The 20,254-nt window shown below is 31.5% G+C and overlaps 3 protein-coding genes and 1 pseudogene across 3 annotated transcripts; 3 read left to right on the top strand and 1 right to left on the bottom strand.

The window, feature by feature from the left end:
- Window positions 1-2,598: 2,598 nt before the first annotated feature.
- Window positions 2,599-6,156, bottom strand: LOC101247511 ((+)-menthofuran synthase-like). The gene has a single exon (XM_004236231.5). It carries the CDS (start codon window positions 4,296-4,298, stop codon window positions 2,796-2,798), a length of 1,503 nt encoding a protein of 500 aa, XP_004236279.1. The 5' UTR covers window positions 4,299-6,156; the 3' UTR covers window positions 2,599-2,795.
- A 4,686-nt stretch (window positions 6,157-10,842) lies between these two features.
- Window positions 10,843-12,645, top strand: LOC109119848 (cytochrome P450 71A6-like). Its single transcript, XM_019213026.3, has one exon. The coding sequence runs from the start codon at window positions 10,946-10,948 to the stop codon at window positions 12,446-12,448; it is 1,503 nt and encodes a 500-aa protein (XP_019068571.1). The 5' UTR covers window positions 10,843-10,945; the 3' UTR covers window positions 12,449-12,645.
- Window positions 12,646-13,733: 1,088 nt separating this feature from the next.
- Window positions 13,734-15,533, top strand: LOC109119849 (cytochrome P450 71A2-like; annotated as a pseudogene).
- Window positions 15,534-17,213: 1,680 nt separating this feature from the next.
- On the top strand, window positions 17,214-19,852 carry LOC101247804 (cytochrome P450 71A3). The gene is made up of 2 exons (XM_019213025.3): window positions 17,214-18,269; window positions 19,155-19,852. The coding sequence occupies exons 1-2, from the start codon at window positions 17,376-17,378 to the stop codon at window positions 19,755-19,757; spliced, it is 1,497 nt and encodes a 498-aa protein (XP_019068570.1). The 5' UTR covers window positions 17,214-17,375; the 3' UTR covers window positions 19,758-19,852.
- The last annotated feature ends 402 nt before the right edge of the window (window positions 19,853-20,254 follow it).

Genomic DNA, 20,254 nt, shown 5'->3' with positions numbered 1-20,254 from the left:
TTGTAATTTTGATCTGTCACTTTATGTGTTGTATGGAATTCTCGAATGCATCAATTTATGTGATATATTAGGAAGCCCATATATGATGTAATGGAAAATTAAGGGATGTACATGAAATTAGAGCCTGTTTGGCTCAGCTTAAAAGCTGGTCAAACTGACTTAAAAGCTGGTTTTTGACTTATTTAACTGTTTGGCAATACTCAAAATAGCTTATTTTAAGTTAAAAAAACTTATTTTAAGCCAAAAGTTAAAAGCTGGGATAGGGGTGTTTGTTTTTTTTAGCTTATAAGCTGTTTTAAGTTGACCATATTTTTATGTATTTTTTTTAATATTTTTATACAATCTCCAAATTACCCATATAACCCTAACATCTCTTTCTTCTATTTTTCCCTTTTCACGTTTGGCATAACAACTTTAGCACTTTTATCCAAACGCATAACTGCTTATTTTAAAAATAAGTTTCAGCACTTTCAAAAGTTCTTTTTTAAAGCTGTTTTTATTAAGCCTATCCAAACGGGCCCTTAGAAGGATTTTTGTAATTTAAAAAAAAATGTATATTGTGTAATTAACTTTTAATAGTATACTATGAAATTTGTGTAATATTCTCTTAAAGATTTGTGATGACCTATTCTTGGGCTTCTCTTTGTTTCTACAATATAAAGGCCCAAACTTGGCCCATAAAAAATGACAAGTTTTTGCACAAATTGTTCCTACTTCCTAGTAAAACATTACTTATGTCCAGCGAATTTTCTCACATAAAAGGACCTAAAGTATCCTTTGACTTGTTATACAAAAATTTTTTGCAAAAGTTTAAAAAAGTTTTGAAAAATTTAGAGGACCTAGTCTCTGTCGGCATAAATTTCTATAAATAAGTTAGGTATGTAAAACAATTTATCTTGATAAAAATAATAAAAAAAACGCTATGATAAATCGTATATTTTGAAACAAGGTCCTTTATAACACGACATAAAGACTCTAGGGTTAGCTCACCCTTGTAGGATTGTGATTCTTTATCCCGGACATAGAACATATGTTGCCCATGGCATATGCTCAATATTTAAAAATTAATTAAAACGAAAAAGGTACAGTATCAAATACGTAATAGAGAATAAAAGTATGATTTAAAAACATTTCAAGATCACTAAGGGTTTTTTTCCCTCAATAATACTATTTAAAAATCTCTCTTGTCGATACTCCTTTGGATTTTCCTATATTCAGTTGCAATGGTAGCCAAGTAAATTTATGTCTTCTGTTGTTTCCGGAGGAACTAGTAATGGAATCGGTGAGAGCCTCTTTGATCATTGCTTTCAGATATTGTATAGTCTTCCTCAATTATACTTATGTAAGTGCGTTTTGTTGGATATAATATATATAAGTCTTAAATTAAATAAACATATCTGTTACGCAAGAGCGTGATTATTATAAAAAGTTATCTTGTGATATACAGAGGTCTTAAATCAAACCTACACATTTGTTCAGGAAAGAACATGACTAATATAAAAAATCATTATACATAAAAGAATAAAATTATTATAAAAAATCATATCTTGAATTCTACATATATTAGGGCTTTGTTATATCTCGAAAGTATGTATCAAGACTTTAACGTATCCCAAAAAGAAAATTGGTTGTATTTTTCTCAATATATATACGTACAATATCTTTTTATGAAAAGTAACTCCTAACGCTTCAAAGTACCCTTCTTCTTCATTTGTTTTTGATATTTATTTTTCAACATTTTTTAGAGCTTGGGAGTCTGTTTTGGTGGCTCTATTATTTATATCAGTTTTAAAAAGAAGAAGCTGTCGTATAACAGCCTATGAAATAATAAACATCTTATATCCGTAAGAATTAAATATAATATTTATTTGATTCTATAATTATGACCTGCGATTTTCTTTTCTTTGTGGTAACCACCTTTCTCATGCCCTACAAAAATTATATTTGATCTAATTTATTAATTTTTATCTATTTTAATATCATGTTGAAATATGTGGTTGTATCTAACAAAATATTTAAATGGTTACTGATAACATACTTTATGTACTTATTTATTATCTTCCACAACTTTGACATTGAATTAACAAAATTTATATGATACAAATCTTCACATATTCGTTTTATCACTAAATCATATTGTAATTAAATTAAGTATCATTTTAATTTAATATAAGACTTAACTATGATAAATTCTATAGAATTTCTAAACACCGAATGAGTTTTATTTATAAAATCTTCAAACTATTGAACTATTAAAATCTTAAAAAGTAAGGTCATAAGTAATAGTTCGAGTCATCAAAAGAAAAAAAGCGTGAGGTCTCGTGGGGCAAAAAAGATAAAAATAGAATTATGATCCTATCACTTGTAACAAGTCCGCCATGAGTTTATTACTTTCAATTTTTAAAGTAGTACTGCTAGATTTATCCTACCAATTGCTCACATCTGCGCCATGAGTTTATTACATTTGTATTGCTAGATTTTCTTTCAACTTGGCAAGATTTATATATTTTTTTTAAATTTGGTGTTTAGTATTTCTCAATTAAATTCGAATTAACATCTAAAAGTTTCATATTTGAGGCAAAACGCTAACAAAAATGATTATGTAACAAGGGGGATTTGAACCATTAAGAATGAAAGGATAGTTCCAATTCAACATAGTTAATATATTTGTATTGGTAACTTTGGGAGGAGTTGAGTACAACCCAGAGACGGATAAAGAGAGGACCCTCCAAGGTATTCAGGATCGAGATTTCCTTAAAAGACTGTTATATAACTATAACGATACTAGAAACGAATCAAATGCGTGGAGTTGCAACGACTAAGAGAGGGAACTTTCGTCTGACTGTAATTCCAAGTGCTTCATCCACATCCAAATCTTCCGCTTTTATTCCATTTGGTAGCGAAAATTCAAAATGAAACAACATTCTTGCCAATGCCAATTCATTCACGACCTTAGCGAATGTGATTCCAGGACAACCTCTTCTGCCTGCACCAAATGGAATTAACTCGAAATGTAACCCTTTGTAATCAACACAACTATCCAAAAACCTTTCTGGTTGAAACTCCTCTGGATTTTCCCATATGGTTGGATCCCTAGAGATAGCCCATGGACAAACAAAGACTTGAGTTCCAGCAGCCACGTCGTAGCCCAATACTTTGGTGTCCTTAATTGCTTCCCGAGGAAGCAATGGCACCGGAGAATGAAGACGTAGGCTCTCTTTCATTACTGCATTTAAATAAGGCATGTGTTCCAAATCGTCCTCTGTTACGTCTGATTTCCCTTGAGTTACTTGCCTCACCTCATCTCTTAATTTTCGTAACGTATTTGGATTTCTGATGAGTTCATTCATTGTCCATTCTAAAAGAGTGGAGGTTGTATCTGTTCCTGCAGAAAACATATCCATGATAATAGCTTTAATCGAATCCATTTCAAAATTAAAACCGGATTTGTTTTCTTTCTGAACTTGGAGCAATATATCCACAAAGTCTGCTGATCCTTCCTCTTTCTCATCCGTTTTGATCTTCTCGTTGTGTTCCTCAATTACGCCTTCCAAAAATGCACTAAACTCCTCAGCTACCTTGTCCACTTTCGCATTTAAACCGTTGAAATGATTCACCCACACAAGCCATGGCATGTAATCGCCGATGTTAAAAACACCCAATAATTCAACAAGCTCTATTACTAATGACTTGAATTTTTTCCCTTCTCCACCGTCACAATACTTCCTTCCTAATGCCACCCTGCAAAGCACGTCGTTCGTCATGCTCACAAACAGATCCGTCAAATCGACAACTTGTGAATTGTCAATTGAGTGGTTAATCTTTCGGAGAAGAAGAGAAGTTTCTTCTTCCCTAATTTTACTAAAGGATTGGACTCTTTTGTTGTTCAAAAGCTGAAGCATACAAACACTTCTGGCGTTCCTCCAGTACTCACCATATGGAGTGAAGGCCACGTCTTTTGGACCGAAAAAAAGCTTGCTGGGAATAATGGACTTGGGCTTGTTAGCAAAACCCAGATCCTGAGTCTTCATGATCTGGGTAGCTGCTTCGGCTGAGGAAGCGATTAATACTGGGACGCTGCCGAACTGAAGCATCATCATTGGGCCATATTCATTCGTTAATTTTTGGAGAGAGCGGTGTGGTTGTTGCCCCAATTGATGAAAGTTTCCGATGAATGGAAACTTTGGAGGAGATGGAGGAAGATTTTTCTTTGATTTTTTGGATGAAAGACGGAAAAATGATAGCAGAACAAATGACAAGAAAAATAAGAAAAAAAAATCTGCAAATGAAGAAATCATTTTCTTTCCGATCGTTACTTTAAGTTTTATGGAAGTGATATTGGTTAAGTATGCATATACCGGATGAATGGAGTTGTTCCTCTTTATATAGGGTTGAGATGAAAGGGCAAAAAGATTTTTTAAAAAATACTAATAAAATTCAAGTTGTTTGTATTAAATAATAAACATATGTTTTTAACAGACTAGTAGAAGAGATGCTGCTTAAACATTGTTACTAAAATTTGCGTGAGTAAATCCTTTCGGGCCGACCATGGACACTTTAGCTGCTATTTTGTTTTTAACACTTCACTAATGTATGACCTGAGATATAAGTTTATATTTTCTCTTCTATCTACAAGTTAGGCCTTAATTCTTTAAAGAACTTACGCCCCATTCGATATAAACTCTATTGCTAGGGTCACATAAGCGAGCCATTACTAAGTAGGCGTTATAGCTCGATTCAAATTCAGGTCTTGTGAGTGATTCTTTTAGCTTGTACCAACAACACAATGATAAATTTATACTCTTTATGCGTACACGATTAATTATATTCTAATTTATATCGATTTCTCAAGATAAATATACACTTATATACATAATTTTTTTTAAAAAAATTAACAGGTGAACATGCACCCTCACCCTACTCAAGCTATGGACATAAAATTATATTTTCACATATAATATCTCACAAATAATGCGCATGCTTCACGTAAATCATGCCCTTAAAAGAACTTATGCCCTGCTAGGCTGCTACACATAAGCTCTAATATTGCTAAGGGCAAAGATCAGTCTATTAAAAGGCAAAATTAAATATCAAACCCATTTGAAGAAAAAAATTCTAGAAAGTTTGGTAGATGTTGCATTTGCATCAGTAAAATTAAATTAATTTTCAGCCTCCACCTATAATTAATATAATATATCTGTAGTCAATTTCGGAAACTTTAATAAGATTTGAATAGAAATACTTGCTCAGAAAATCATACTTATAATAAGACTTTCCAACTTCCATGCTTAATTTCTAGTTTTCTACACAAGTCACTACTGAAAGGAACAAACCAATTATTGAACCACTTCACAATATTTATACGTGTAATTCGACCTCTATTTATTTATTTATCATTCCGGTTAAAATCTCCTATTCATCATGCAAATTAATCGATACATACTTATCTAATTAGCAGTTCATAGTAATTAGTAACAACAAAATAAAATTTTTTTATCTCCATCGGTATTAATATCAAACTAATAGATGTTTAATATGTATTAATATAAATAAACCTTCTTTCTCTTGACCATCATGATTGGAGAACATGTATAAAATGAAACTAATTAAGGTTGTCTTATGCAAGCTTTTATAAGGTAGATTATCATTCTTTAAATCATTCAACTGTAAAACGTTACTATGAGTAACGTTTTACCTCTAAAATGTAACTTTGACTCTCGTTTCTTAGATTTGATTGATTGATAGTTGAAGGACTGGTGTAAAGCTGTGTGTAGAAGATAGTAGGATAAGAATGAAAGTGAAGTACTCCCTCTTAACCATACTTACAGAGGAGTCATTGTTGATATAAATGATCGGAAGATTTCATTTCAAGCTTTATCTATCTTTCTCTATAGGACATTGTGTATACTTCATCTGATATTTGCGCAGATATGCAGAAAGTGTTATAGCAAAGGTCAAATTGACCCAGTTAACAGTTGAGTGTGTAAAGAAATTATGAAACTTTTGTTGAAAGAAAACGAAGAGTTTCTGAATGTACATTTAACATTCCTAAATGCACTCTTAATATTTCTCTGATCATTGCTTTTAGAGTATAATATATTTGTGCTTGAAAATGTTTCCAAGTTGATGGACGTCAAGAAAACATCTCACTGTTTGTTTGTAGTTCTGGCTTAAGTGGTAAGTTTCTTATATCATATTTTGCGGTTGTCTAAAGGAATAGAAAAGATAAATTTTTTTTTCCAAATAGTTATTGGTAGTCTTTGGGATGCTTTATTTGAACGAGCGTGTTCTGAAATAACTTTTCTATCTTCAAAAATTGCGTAAAGCTGTGTATATTCCACTTTCCGTAGACCAACATCAACTCCATTGGAGGTTTTAATATCTCTATCATATTTAGGAAAAAAATTAAAAATTTCTAATATAGGAACTGCCATTGTAAGTTAGCAATGTATGAGCCGCAACCGTAGTTGCGTACACAAAAAATTAGTAACTCTTTAGATTAAATTTGTCTGATTTAGTGTAAATACAATTAATATAAATACTCTATTTCTTATAATATTTGTATCAATATGAATGTTACCGAGTCTGATACAATTATGAAAATAAGAATTAATAATAATAATAATAATAACAATAATAATAATAATAATAATAATAATAATAATTTTATCCGTCCCCATTCCTTCAACTATCAATCAATCAAATCTAAGAAACGAGAGTCAAAGTAACATTTTAGGTGTAAAACGTTACTCATAGTAACGTTTTACAGTTGAATGATTTGACTCCGCCTTTGCAGGATTGGAGTCAATGGCCCGTGATTGGATTCTCCAAAAACGTACTCTTGAGTAACGTTTTACACCTAAAACGTTACTCACAGTTACGCTTATGCATTTAACGTCGCCAACCCGTTAACTTTTTGTCCGTTGAATTTTTATAATGAAAATATCCTAAAACGTTACCATGAAGTATGTTTATACTAGTTTTGTGAAAAAAATTAAAAACGTATTATTTTGGTGAATTGGTTTTAAAAATAGCTCATTTTGATCAAAAACTCCTAATTAAGGTTGTCTTATGCAAGCTTTCATAAGGTAGATTATCATTCTTTAAATCAGAAAAAAAGAGGTTATCGTGCTTTAATACTTGTCTTGTGGATAATAATATAGTCAAAATTTTTACTAATAAAAAATTTGAAATATGAAAAAATAAACACATGAAAATTCAAGAAGATTTAACATATCTAGGATATGTTTTCTTACAACCAACAACGGTGGGGATTTGGCATTGCCTTATATATATATATGTGTGTGTGTTGAGTTTTTTTTTTGTTCAAATCACCTTAAGAAATAAGAATAAGAAATAATTTTTGCTAGGTATAGATAGTATAGTTTTTCATCAAAAGAGATTTTAATAAAATCTATCGGTTTTACCTAGCTCTGCTCCAACTTACAAGTTAATTAAAGCAAGAGCTACTCTGTTTTTTTTTAAAAAAAAGAATTTGGTTAGTCTATATGCCAATAAACTGACGATAAACAAATTAAATGAAGTCTGCATTTACCAGAAAAAGGCATGCATATAGATGTGGCCATCTTAATAAACAAATACAATTTGACAGAACTAATTATATATGTACGCCACCTTAAACAATTGATGCATAAGTGAGTCAAGTCATGACCCATCATTAAATTAAAATATTTTTTGTTTTTCTATAATTAGGAAGTCTGCCTTGGTGGCGCCACTTTTTTATTAGTTAATATACTCTCTATTTGATGCAAAGTAGACTTCCTCAGTCTCAATTTTCGTTAATATATACTCGAAGTACATCTAACTAGCGATTTGGAAAATTTAGAAAAATAAAAGGAGTCGGATTCTGAATCTCCGTAAAAGAAAAATAATTATAAACATATATTTCTTTATATTTTTATTCAACTAAATAATTACACTATATACTTTCAAGTTTATTTTACTTAATTGATACTAAATCAATATTATATATTATATTTATATTATTAAGACTAATAATTTCGCTTAATTAATACGTTATATATATATATATAACGTATTGGTATCATTAAGTTTTTTTGTTCAGAAATTACTATATAGTCAATGATACTATACTAATGAGTAATTTCTGAATAAGAAACCTTAATGATACACACTCTCTCTATATATACATACATACTTTTACATATATGATATTTCGTGTAGGTATACGCATCTATATTTATATTATTTAAAAAAATATAAAACTATTATATATATGATCTTCAAAGGGAAGCACGAGTTCACGTGAACCTAATATCCTCTGCATACGCCCATGTATGCTAAGTCGACAAATTCAACAGAGCAAATAGTAATTCAGGAGTGCACAACTATTTTCATGTACAAAGACTAGAAAATGTCACTCAAATTTGAGTTGATACGAATAAAATCCATAAAGAAAGTCATGAAAAATTAACTTTTATCGATTTTTTTTCTCACTTGATGTTCAAAGTCTATATTGGAGTTTTGATTAAATTTGAATTATATATTGCAAAATCGATTCGGAATGACACTCTCAACAACATTTTCTCCATATTAGAGCTCGAGCCTGAGATTCTAATTAAAAATAAAACAGTCCACTAATATACCACAACCATGTTGATAACCTATTATCAATTCAAACAAACATATAATTGTAGAAAATAATAAAGGAAGCAGGACTAGAGCGGATGCCCGACGGTACTGGGTGTCTCTGAGATTGAATAACTAGAATGAATCCTAATCAAGAAATTAGTCCAAAATGTACAGTAAATTTGACAAAATTGAGTAAAATGTGAACCCATTTCTTGTACGAAGGATAAAAAATTATACCCCGTGATACATGTGACCAAGGATATTAAAGAAAAAAACATCCAAAAAGAGTCAAAATTCCAATCAGAAACTGTTAATAAGACCAAGGGACGATCACAATTCACACGAAAGAGCAAAGTCCATATACTGGAATTGAAAATCATATAAATATGGCTAAGAAGCTCTATATCGGTGGTCGAGTAATAAGAATTTGGTCTCTTTATATGGATTGGGACAAATTTTCCTTCATTAGCTAACTTTTAAAGTTGAACTAGATTCAAATATCATATCTTTTAATGTTATTAAAATCAAATTCATTTCATAAAAATATTAAAAAATCTCACATCAATAAAAAAATAAAAAAATAATCTAGCTAGTATTTATTAGTCGTGGAACTTCAAATAAGTCGACTTTCAGAAAATCAAATCGCCAATTTTGAAACTTGAATTAAGTGATGTGACAACAATCCGTTAGGTCTTTTATTTTTCTATTATTCCCTCGTTACTTAATTAGTTGCTCATTTTTGAATTGATATATCTATGAAATAAGTACTAATATTATTGATATAATAATTTATTATTTTATTTCTATTAATTATGAAGTGAATGAATTAAAAATTTAAAATTTTTAAGAAGTTTTAACTTTGTTAAAATAATTAATTAAGGATATAATAAGTAAAAATAATTTATTTTTTCTTAATTTGTCAAAATAGATAAGTAATTAGGAATAAAAGTAAATATAAAATAAACAAGGGATACATGTTTTTTTTTTTTTTTTAACAATGTGTTGTTATATAATAATGAAAGAATATCTCAATGACACCGCTATAAAGAAGTTTGAGTATAAGTATCTTCTTTTAATGGTGTTCAAATTATGTTACGCTCAAATAATCATATGTTAATTGGAAGGGTTTAAAGTAAGCATTTTTTAGAAAGCATAATGAATATAAAGTATTAGGAATTAATTAAAGTAATAGTTAATAGAGTAATGAATAGATATCACAGTAATTTATAAAAAGAAAGGTGAAGTGATAATAAAATAAGTTGATAAAGAAAATATTAATCAAAGATATTTTTAACTTTTGTTAGTATGGAATTATATGTTTATCCTTGATCATTATTCACTTCTATTTTTAGAATTATTTATTTCTCTTGCTATTTTTATTAATATAAAATTACATTTTTTTTTGGGAAAAAGATCTGATATACCCCTCAACTTTGTCATTTGGAGCTGATATACTCCTCGTTATAAAAGTGGCTCATATATGCCCTTACCGTTATACAAACGGCTCACATATATCGCTGCCGTTACGAAATGACTCACATATACCTTTCATTTAACGGAAGTTAAAAAATTAGTTTTAAAGTTATATTTATTACTTCTATTTTTTTAAAAAAAAATTATTTAGGGGTATATATGATTCTATCAAAGTTCAATGTATATTTTAATTTTTTCATACATAAATTATTTCTTAACTTCTTTTATTATAATTATTTGAATTTCTAATTCTTATTTTGTTTTTTCTTTCATTCCTTAGTTTAAAGAATAAAAACTTAAACTATTTTTTTTTTGTGTTTTGTAATTTAATTTCGTATTCGAAGGAAAAATTTGGTCATCTACAATAAGTTTTACAAGAATATTAGTGAAACATAAATAAATTTGATTATCAAAATACTAATTATAAATTTGTCATTGAAATTAAAAAAAGTCAAAAAAATATGTTTGACGAGGATAAATTTACTCATATGGAATTAAATTTTTTTAGAAAAAAATAATAAAAATTTAGATTAAAATTATTATTTTTTTCATTTCCGTTAGAGAAAAAGGATATGTGTGAGCCATTTATTTACAAATAGGATATATATGAACACTTTCGGTATCAACTCTAAATAATGAAGTTGAGGGTATATGAGACTTTTTTCTTATTTTTCGTTTGACCGTTGTGTTACCTTTTTCCACTGAGTTTCAAAATTGTCGCTTCTAAGTTCTAAAATAAAATAATAGTAGTTGTGTTTACTGAAAATCTATAAAATGAGAACAACTCCCCAGTTTTCAAGTATGCAGATTTCAACAATATTTCTTCTGTTTTATAAAACTAATTGAAATCGAAAGGAAAATGATTTCCTTATTTGCGGTATTTCCATTCTTAATTTTCTTGGGATTTATTCTGCTATCATTTTTTCAGCTTTCATCCAAAAAATCCAAGAAAAATCTTCCTCCATCTCCTCCAAAACTTCCTTTGATCGGAAACTTTCACCAATTGGGGCAACAACCACACCGCTCTCTCCAAAAATTAACGAATGAATATGGCCCAATGATGATGCTTCAGTTCGGCAGCGTCCCAGTATTAATAGCTTCCTCAGCCGAAGCAGCTTCCCACATCATGAAAACTCAGGATCTGGGTTTTGCTAACAAGCCCAAGTCCATTATTCCCAGCAAGCTTTTTTTCGGCCCAAAAGACGTAGCCTTCACTCCATATGGTGAGTACTGGAGGAACGCCAGAAGTGTTTGTATGCTTCAGCTTTTGAACAACAAAAGAGTCCAATCCTTTAGTAAAATTAGGGAAGAAGAAACTTCTCTTCTTCTCCGAAAGATTAACCACTCAATTGGCAATTCACAAGTTGTTGATTTGACGGATCTGTTTGTGAGCATGACGAACGACGTGCTTTGCAGGGTGGCATTAGGAAGGAAGTATTGTGATGGGGAAGAAGGGAAAAAATTCAAGTCATTGCTGTTAGAGTTTGTTGAATTATTGGGTGTTTTTAATATCGGTGATTACATGCCATGGCTTGCATGGGTGAATCGTTTCAACGGTTTAAATGCGAAAGTGGACAAAGTAGCTGAGGAGTTCAGTGCATTTTTGGAAGGTGTAATTGAGGAACACAAGGAGAAGATCAAAACGGATGAAAAAGAGGAAGGATCAGCAGACTTTGTGGATATATTGCTCCAAGTTCAGAAAGAAAACAAGTCCGGTTTTAACGTTGAGATGGATTCGATTAAAGCTATTATCATGGATATGTTTTCTGCAGGAACAGACACAACCTCCACTCTTTTAGAATGGACAATGAATGAACTCATCAGAAATCCAAACGCATTGCGAAAATTAAGAGATGAAGTGCGGAAAGTAACTCAAGGGAAATCAGACGTAACAGAGGACGATTTGGAACACATGCCTTATTTAAATGCAGTAATGAAAGAGAGTCTACGTCTTCATTCTCCGGTGCCATTGCTTCCTCGAGAAGCAATTAAGGATACCAAAGTATTGGGCTACGACGTGGCTGCTGGAACTCAAGTCTTTGTTTGTCCATGGGCTATCTCTAGGGATCCAACCATATGGGAAAATCCAGAGGAGTTTCAACCAGAAAGGTTTTTGGATAGTTGTGTTGATTACAAAGGGTTACATTTCGAGTTAATTCCATTTGGTGCAGGCAGAAGAGGTTGTCCTGGAATCACATTCGCTAAGGTCGTGAATGAATTGGCATTGGCTAGAATGTTGTTTCATTTTGAATTTTCGCTACCAAATGGAGCAAAAGCTGAAGATTTGGATGTGGATGAAGCTCTTGGAATCACAGTCAGACGAAAGTTCCCTCTCTTAGTCGTTGCAACTCCACGCATTTGATTTCTTATGTTGTATGTAGCAGTGCCTTTGGAAGTTGTCTTTCATCTTGATATTTTAGCATGATACTAGCGCAAGGTGGGCTGCGTCCAACATACACCAGGCAAATAATGTATCTTCAAAATTGTTAAAATATATTTCCTAAGTATCAGTATTAATGAACGACGTGATACCTTATTTTGAGGTTATCTATTTCTCTAGTTGGTCACACTTCCAGAGTTGTTTTTAATTTAAAGGGATCTTGGTCCTACCTCCTTGTATGTATATCGTAACTTTGCCAACTTCATTTTTGACACTCCTTTGTGGAGTCTCATTACATTCTTTTGACACTTTCTTTTACAATAAAAAAAAAAACAAATTGAAAAAGAATGTAATACATTCATTGATGACGTGGCAAACGATGAATTAAATGATTACACGTGTTATTTTAAGTTTAAAATTATTTAAAAATCTATTTTATAACTAAAATAAAAATATTATTCTAAAAAATCAATTTAACCCCTCGCTCCCCAATAGCAGTTGTCTTCTCTACTATATCCAACAATTTTCTTAATTTGCTCTTTAAAATTGTTTTAGATTCTTTTTAGCTTTCTATCTTAGTGTTATTTTTAAGAGAAAAAGAGAGAAGGAGGAGGGAGACAAGGAGTGAAAGAAAGAAAAATTATAAAATATAAGTAATCATATCCATTTTTTTAGCGAAAAACATGGAATGAGAAATGTCTTTTTTACACCTATATCTCTTTTGTGCTTTTTTTTTAGTGTTGTTTTGGGGGAAGAGAAGAAGGAATGACCAAATATGAATGTTGATATTTATTTATCCGGCAAAAAAGGTAAAGGGAGGTAATGATAAATTTATGAAAGTAATACAATCAAGAAGAAAAAATGACTTAAAAACAGATCTGAATTAAAAATTTAACCTCCATTGAAGGATTTTAAGCTTAAAAAAATAGTGGGAGGTGGTGACTTGAAAATTGGAGAAGAAGAAGAGAAAATAAAATCCAAAATTGGCTAAATTGAGCTTTTCACGCGCTATTGTTGAGTGTATTATACCCACTTTGATATGTTAGCAAAAAGAGTCAAAATGACACAATGGGACCCTATATGAAGTGTTTAGAATGAACATCGTTCAGTTAAGATATCTACATGAAATTTGATGCCAACTTTAGAGGACAATCGATAAATTTGACCATTAAAATTTCAATCTGAAAATGTAATGAGCCGCCCGGGACCCTACCAAACAAAATTTGTGGTTAAAGTTCGTTTGGGTTATATTTTGTGTCGTGCAATAATGCAAATAATTAATTGCAGTGCTCCCTTAGATTTTAACTTGGTATGTAAATTATAAAAAAGTGTTTTATGTGACATAATAAGCTAAGCAGGATGTACATATTAATTTTTTAATTATATAGTATAAACTTAATTGTTTATTATTTACACTTAAAAATTAGATTACAGACATATTTTGCCTTTTCAAATATACCCAATTCTAGATTTCTCTCCTCAATTCTGCTTCCTGTGTTTTTCTTCTTTTGTTGACTTTTTACTGATTTCCTTCTCAGTATCATTTTTGTATGTAAATCCATTTTTTCCTCAAATGCTCATATAAATTGTAAAAATAGCTTAAAGTATTTCCTTCAAAGCAAACAAGTTAAATGTTTACAGATTGGCCATGTCATTTTAAGACCCATTAATTCATTTTTCCCCTTTACTAACTTTGGTAACAAAAAGTTAATGAGCGAATGATTAAGAGATCCCAACAATACCATTATTTCATACTAAGCATGTTGTTTCATAGTTAAAAGTCTAGCAACTTAGAATATTGTTATTCTTCCTCATACACCAGCATAACAATCATAGTTTGTTTCTTGTTAATGCATAGGATATATTTGCTGCTGGTACGGATACAACATATTCAACTCTAGAGTGGATAATGACAGAGCTTTTGAGACATCCAAGAGCCATGGAAACATTACAGAATGAAGCATGAGGATTAGCACAAGGGAAAGCAGAGATAACAGAGGATGACTTGGGTAATATGCACTATCTTAAAGCAGTAATCAAAGAGAGTCGCAGGCTTCATCCACCAATTCCATTACTAGTTCCTCGAGAATCAATCGAAGACATAATATTACTTGGCTATAAAATTCCTGCTAAAACAGGAGTCATTATCAATTCTTGCTCAGTCGGAAGAGATCTTTTGTCATGGGAAAAAAATCCAGAGGAGTACCGACCAGAGAGGTTCTTAGATAATAATATTGATTTGAAAGGATTAAACTTTGAGTTGATCCCATTTGGAGCAGGGAGAAGGGGCTGCCCGGGAATTGTTTTTGCTATTGTGGTAATAGAGCTAGCATTAGCAAGGATTGTGCACAAGTTCAATTTAGCATTATCCGAAGGTTTAAAACCGGAGGAATTGAACATGACGGGAGGCAGTGGCATCACTATTCGTAGGATATCACCTCCGCTAGCAGTGGCCACTCCATGTTCTACTTCTTAACTTGTTATTATTAAAAGTTGGGAAAAAGGTCCCTCAACTTTGTCATTTGGAGCTGATATATCCTCATTATAAAAGTGACTCATATATGCCCTTATCGTTATACAAACGGCTCACATATACCCCTGCCGTTACAAAATGGCTACATATCCCTTCATTTAACGGAAGTTAAAAAATTAGTTTTAAATTTATATTTATTACTTCTAATTTTTGAAAAAAAATTATTTAGGGGTATATATGATTCTTCTATCAAAGTTCAAGGTATATTTTAATTATTTTTCATATATAAATTATTTTTTGACTTCTTTTATTATAATTATTTGAATTTCTTATTCTTATTTTGTTTTTTTCTTTCATTCCTTAGTTTAAAGAATAAAAAATTAAACTATTTTTTTTGTGTGTATTGTAATTTAATTTCGTATTCGAAGAAAAAATTTGGTCACCTACAATAAGTTTTACAAGAATATTAGTGAAACATAAATAAATTTGATTATCAAAATAATAATTATAAATTATTCATTGAAACAAAAAAAAGTCAAAAAAATATATGTTTGACGAGGATTAAATTTACTCATATGGGATTATATTTTTTAGAAAAAAATAATAAAAATTTAGATTAAAATTATTATTTTTTCATTTCCTTAAAGGAAAAGGGTATATGTGAGCCATTTGTTTACAAGTAGGGGTATATATGTGTCATTTTCATAACAAGGGGTATATGAGCTCTAAATGACAAAGATGAGGGGTATATCAGACCCTTTTTCCTTAAAAGTTTCTTCATTCCTCCCTAAGATGACTCGAATCCATATACTTATAAATCATTTATTACACATCTTAGTCACCAATATATGCCATGAAATAATTCTTCCAGTACGTAACTAACAATAATATTACAACATGTGATAAGTGGACCGGTACTGACTCCCCATGTCTCCCTTTCTGTCTGTTTTATACAACGGTCCAAAAGTTCAAGCTACGCTTTACTTATTTTTAGACCGTATGTTTTCATTTTCATCTAGTGGAGTACTATTATCTTCTTTGGTCCTAATCATGATATTTTTCATTGACAAATAGTATGAGACATTTCAATTATTTGAAAAGAGAACGTCTGACAACCATATAAAAATTGACATAATAAAGGCAAACTAAATGTAACAAGTTAACAAAAAAGATAACTATATTTTGAAGGTATTAATAATACAAATCTAATGGAATATTTACTTCACTAAGGAAAAAACTCATTAAGTTTAGAGATTTGTTTATGAATTCAGCCTTTTAAAAAAAGTTGAATGGCAAAAGAATCCTATCCTTAAAGTTCCTTGAGACTTTGTTATATATTTTCAGCGATGTTTTGAAAGTCATTAAACTTTTTGTGGTATAAAAAAGAGAGGACAAAAAAGAAGATTGTAGTGAACTTAGTTGCATCCTACCCACACGAAATTTGTGGTTAAAGATCTATTGCTTATCTTTGTGTGAACTAAACCAAAATTTGTGCTTAAAGTTGGAATATTAGTCAAGCACAAAATCAAGGGAAAATTGTATATAATAGCAAACTAATAACTTAAAATAAATGGAATATCTAGGGTTTGATTTAATTGTGTTCCATAGCAAACATTAGCTAAAATTTGCCAGCGTTTCTCTCCCAAAAATCTCGCTAGGATGAAACCCTTGCTTGTTTATCCCGACGAGGGTTTATGAATCACTCAAACGAGCCTTTCTAGCCGCATCTGAATCGGCATCCCTATCCATATGTTTATGCGCAGGGGCATCCAAATCCGAATCTGTAGAATCTATTGGGGAATCCCCATCCGCACCCGAATTGGCTAAATCTAGTATAGTGGGTCTTGTTCCGATGCGGGAAAAAATCTTTTTAAGAGGCATCTCGGCGAAAGAGGACTGAGAACCATCTGTTTTGTATAAAGGAGAGAAAATTGTATATACACATGCAAAAATATATATCTTCGTGTTATACACTTAATTATACAATTTACAAACATATTACTTCAAATATTGCAGAGAGAAAGGCCAACAAATTATACAATTGCGAATTATACAATTGCAGTGAAATACAATTTTCTCTAGCTTTATACAACATAAGTGTATATATTGTGTTTCTGTTTTTGTTATATATTGTATAATATATACAATATATAATATTTTGCAAAATCGCTGCAGAGGCAGCGTTGCTTTTTCTGGTGGAATAAGTCGCTATTGATACAACGATTTTACCGTTTTGGTTAATATAAAATTTTATATATCATTTTAAAATTTTTGTTGATATTTTATACCTTTTAGGCTCCGGATTCTCATTAGTTTGTGTGGTGAAGCTTATCCTTTAAAGTTTTATACACAAATTAGAGATACTTCTATACTAGTACTTGTTTCCATTTATATACTCAACTCTAGATTTCCTAGTTGACAAAAAACCAAGTAACAATGGATCTTACCTGGTATGCTCTTCTAGTTCCTTTGTTTTTCTTCCTTCATAAATGCTTCTTTTCTACATCAAATAAGTTACCACCCTCTCCAACAAAGCTACCAATCATAGGCAATCTCCATCAACTTGGATCGCTTCCTCATCGTTCTCTCCATAAACTATCCAAAAAATATGGTTCACTCATGCTACTTCACTTTGGCAGCAAGCCAGTGATTGTTGCTTCCTCCGTAGATGCTGCTCGCGATATCATGAAAACTCGTGATCTCGTTTGGTCAAATAGACCTAAATCTAGCATCGCCGATAGAATCTTTTATGGCTCTAAGGATTTGGCCTTTAGTCCCTATGGTGAATACTGGAGACAAATTAAAAGTATCACTGTGCTTCACCTTCTCAGCAACAAAAGAGTGCAATCTTATCGTGTTACTAGAGAAGAAGAAACGTCGAATATGATTGAAAAAATCAGACAAGCATGTGATTCTAATTCTTCGAGTTCAGTGATAAATCTAAGAGATTGTTTATGTTCTCTCACCAATAACATAGTTAGCAGAGTGGCCTTGGGGAGGAAATATAATGAAGAAGGACAAGGAGGAATAAATGCTAAGGTCATTCTACATGAACTTGGTGAACTTTTGGGTACTTTTAGCATTGGGGATTACATTCCGTGGCTTGAATGGATCAATAAAATCAACGGTTTAGACAACAAAGTGGAGAAAGTAGCTAAAGAGTTGGATACATTTTTGGAGAGTGTGATTGAAGAACACGTCAGTAGAAAAAACAGAGGAGAAAACAGCACAGGTGAAGCTAAAGACTTTGTAGACGTTTTGTTGGAAATTCAAAATGGAAAGGAAACTGGATTTCTTCTTCAAAGGGATTCATTGAAAGCTATCATCTTGGTATTCAAGCATCTCTCATACTCCTATTTATTCCCTAGTTGATGTTTTTATTTTTTATTTTTTATTTTTTTAAAAAATTTCTTTCGTGTTGTGCGGAATTCGAGATAATATGAGGAAATATAAATGCGAAAAATAAGACAACAGATTTACGTGGTTCACCAATAAGTTGGCTACGTCCACGGGAAGGGGGGAGCAGTTTTATTATGGAGAGGCAAAAAACAGAATACAGAATAGGGTTTGCCATAGCGTCTATATATAGTGCTAAGCTACGCCCTAACAGGCTTGGGCCCAACATACAGAATTGACAGATAATTAAGGGCCCAATACAACAACATTGTATACCATCCGGCCGGGGGCGTCTCCGCCCCCCCGGACCCCAGGCCAGGGGGCGCGTCGCCCACCTGGACCCCCCGACTCGCTGACCGGGCAGCGAGACCCTCGTCCTTTCTGTTGTAACGGATCCGATTCAAGGCATTCAACATTTCGAATCATTGATTATAATTTGTACTACTGTATGGTTACATCATTAAAAACTTGGTGATGTAGAATATTCAGTACTGATTCGTTTCCACTTAGTCATATGCGCGCAATCCAGCATAACAATTTTAGTTTTTGTTGTGTGTATTCCCTTCTTTTTGGGAAAATTATCTCAGATGACAAACTATACTAACTAATTAATCAATGAGAGTATAGTTTAATTTATTTGCTCTCAATGAAGGAAGAGTATAATATAGTAAAAATTTTATTAAAAAAAACATTTTATACAAATTAAAAGTTAGATAACAAACTAAACTATACGCATAGAATGTAATTATGTAAACTGTATCCATTTAATGTTATTTCATAAATTCAGTTTGCGATATATGATTTTTTTTTGATGTGTAGGATAATTTTGCTGCTGGTACGGATACAACCTATACAGCTTTAGAGTGGATAATGATAGAGCTCTTGAGGCATCCAAGAGTTATGAAAAAATTAGAGGAAGAAGTGCGAGAATTAGCTGGAGGGAAAACAGAGATAACAGAGGATGACTTGAGAAATATGCAGTATCTTAAAGCAGTGATCAAAGAGACTCTCAGGCTTCATCCACCAATTCCACTACTAATTCCTCGAGAATCAACAGAAGACATTGAATTACTTGGCTATCACATACCTGCAAAAACTCAAGTTATTATCAACGCATGGGCAATTGGAAGAGACCCGTTGTCATGGGATGATCCAGAGGAGTACCGACCAGAGAGGTTCTTAAATAGTAATATTGATTTGAAAGGATTGAACTTTGAGTTGATTCCGTTTGGAGCAGGGAGAAGGGGCTGCCCAGGAATTTCTTTTGCTCTTGTGGTGATTGAGCTAGCATTAGCAAGGCTTGTGCACAAGTTCAATTTCTCATTACCAAAACCAGAGGAGTTGGATATGACTGAAGCCAGTGGTGTCGCTATTCGTAGGAAATCACCTCTGCTAGCGTTGGCAACTCCAAACATCTTATAATAATGTGAATCACTTCTATTTCTCCTAACATCTCATAATAAATTAAGTCTTTTCTATTGATCTTAATATCACGTTATAAATAAGTCTTTTTGCTATTTCATTTGGTTAAAATATTCACAGTTTCTTGAATTTTTTCTCCGCCATCGTCAACTTCAAGTACTTATCAACCCCATCCCCTACAATCACCATACCTTCTTTTTTTTTTTGCTTACTTTCTTAATTTTTATATATTTGAATCAATACAAGGTTCTAACCACATTTGGATTGGTCATGATGCGATTCAATATATGCATCAATCTAGTTTTTATTGTTCCTGCATAATCGTTAGTTTCACAAGATAAATAATTTTTCATTACAATATGTATTTATATTTAATTAGAGTACTATATATATGTCAGAAAAGTACTATCGAATATGCAAGAATTTCTGATCTCAACTTATGAGCTTGTTATTTTTGGTTTCTATTGTATTGCTTTAATTTTTATTTGTAGCACATA

The sequence above is a fragment of the Solanum lycopersicum genome, chromosome 3 (assembly GCF_036512215.1).
Source record: "Solanum lycopersicum chromosome 3, SLM_r2.1".
NCBI lineage: Eukaryota > Viridiplantae > Streptophyta > Magnoliopsida > Solanales > Solanaceae > Solanum > Solanum lycopersicum.
The sequence above is the reverse complement of the archived record's forward strand: the minus strand, read 5'-3'. Positions and strand labels throughout refer to the sequence as shown.

Coding starts and splice junctions, on each gene's coding strand:
- LOC101247511 (XM_004236231.5), bottom strand. CDS start 4,298: ATGATTTCTTCATTTGCAGATTTTTTTTTCTTATTTTTCTTGTCATTT.
- LOC109119848 (XM_019213026.3), top strand. CDS start 10,946: ATGATTTCCTTATTTGCGGTATTTCCATTCTTAATTTTCTTGGGATTT.
- LOC101247804 (XM_019213025.3), top strand. CDS start 17,376: ATGGATCTTACCTGGTATGCTCTTCTAGTTCCTTTGTTTTTCTTCCTT. Junction 18,270..19,154: donor CATTGAAAGCTATCATCTTG/GTATTCAAGCAT, acceptor TTTGATGTGTAG/GATAATTTTGCTGCTGGTAC.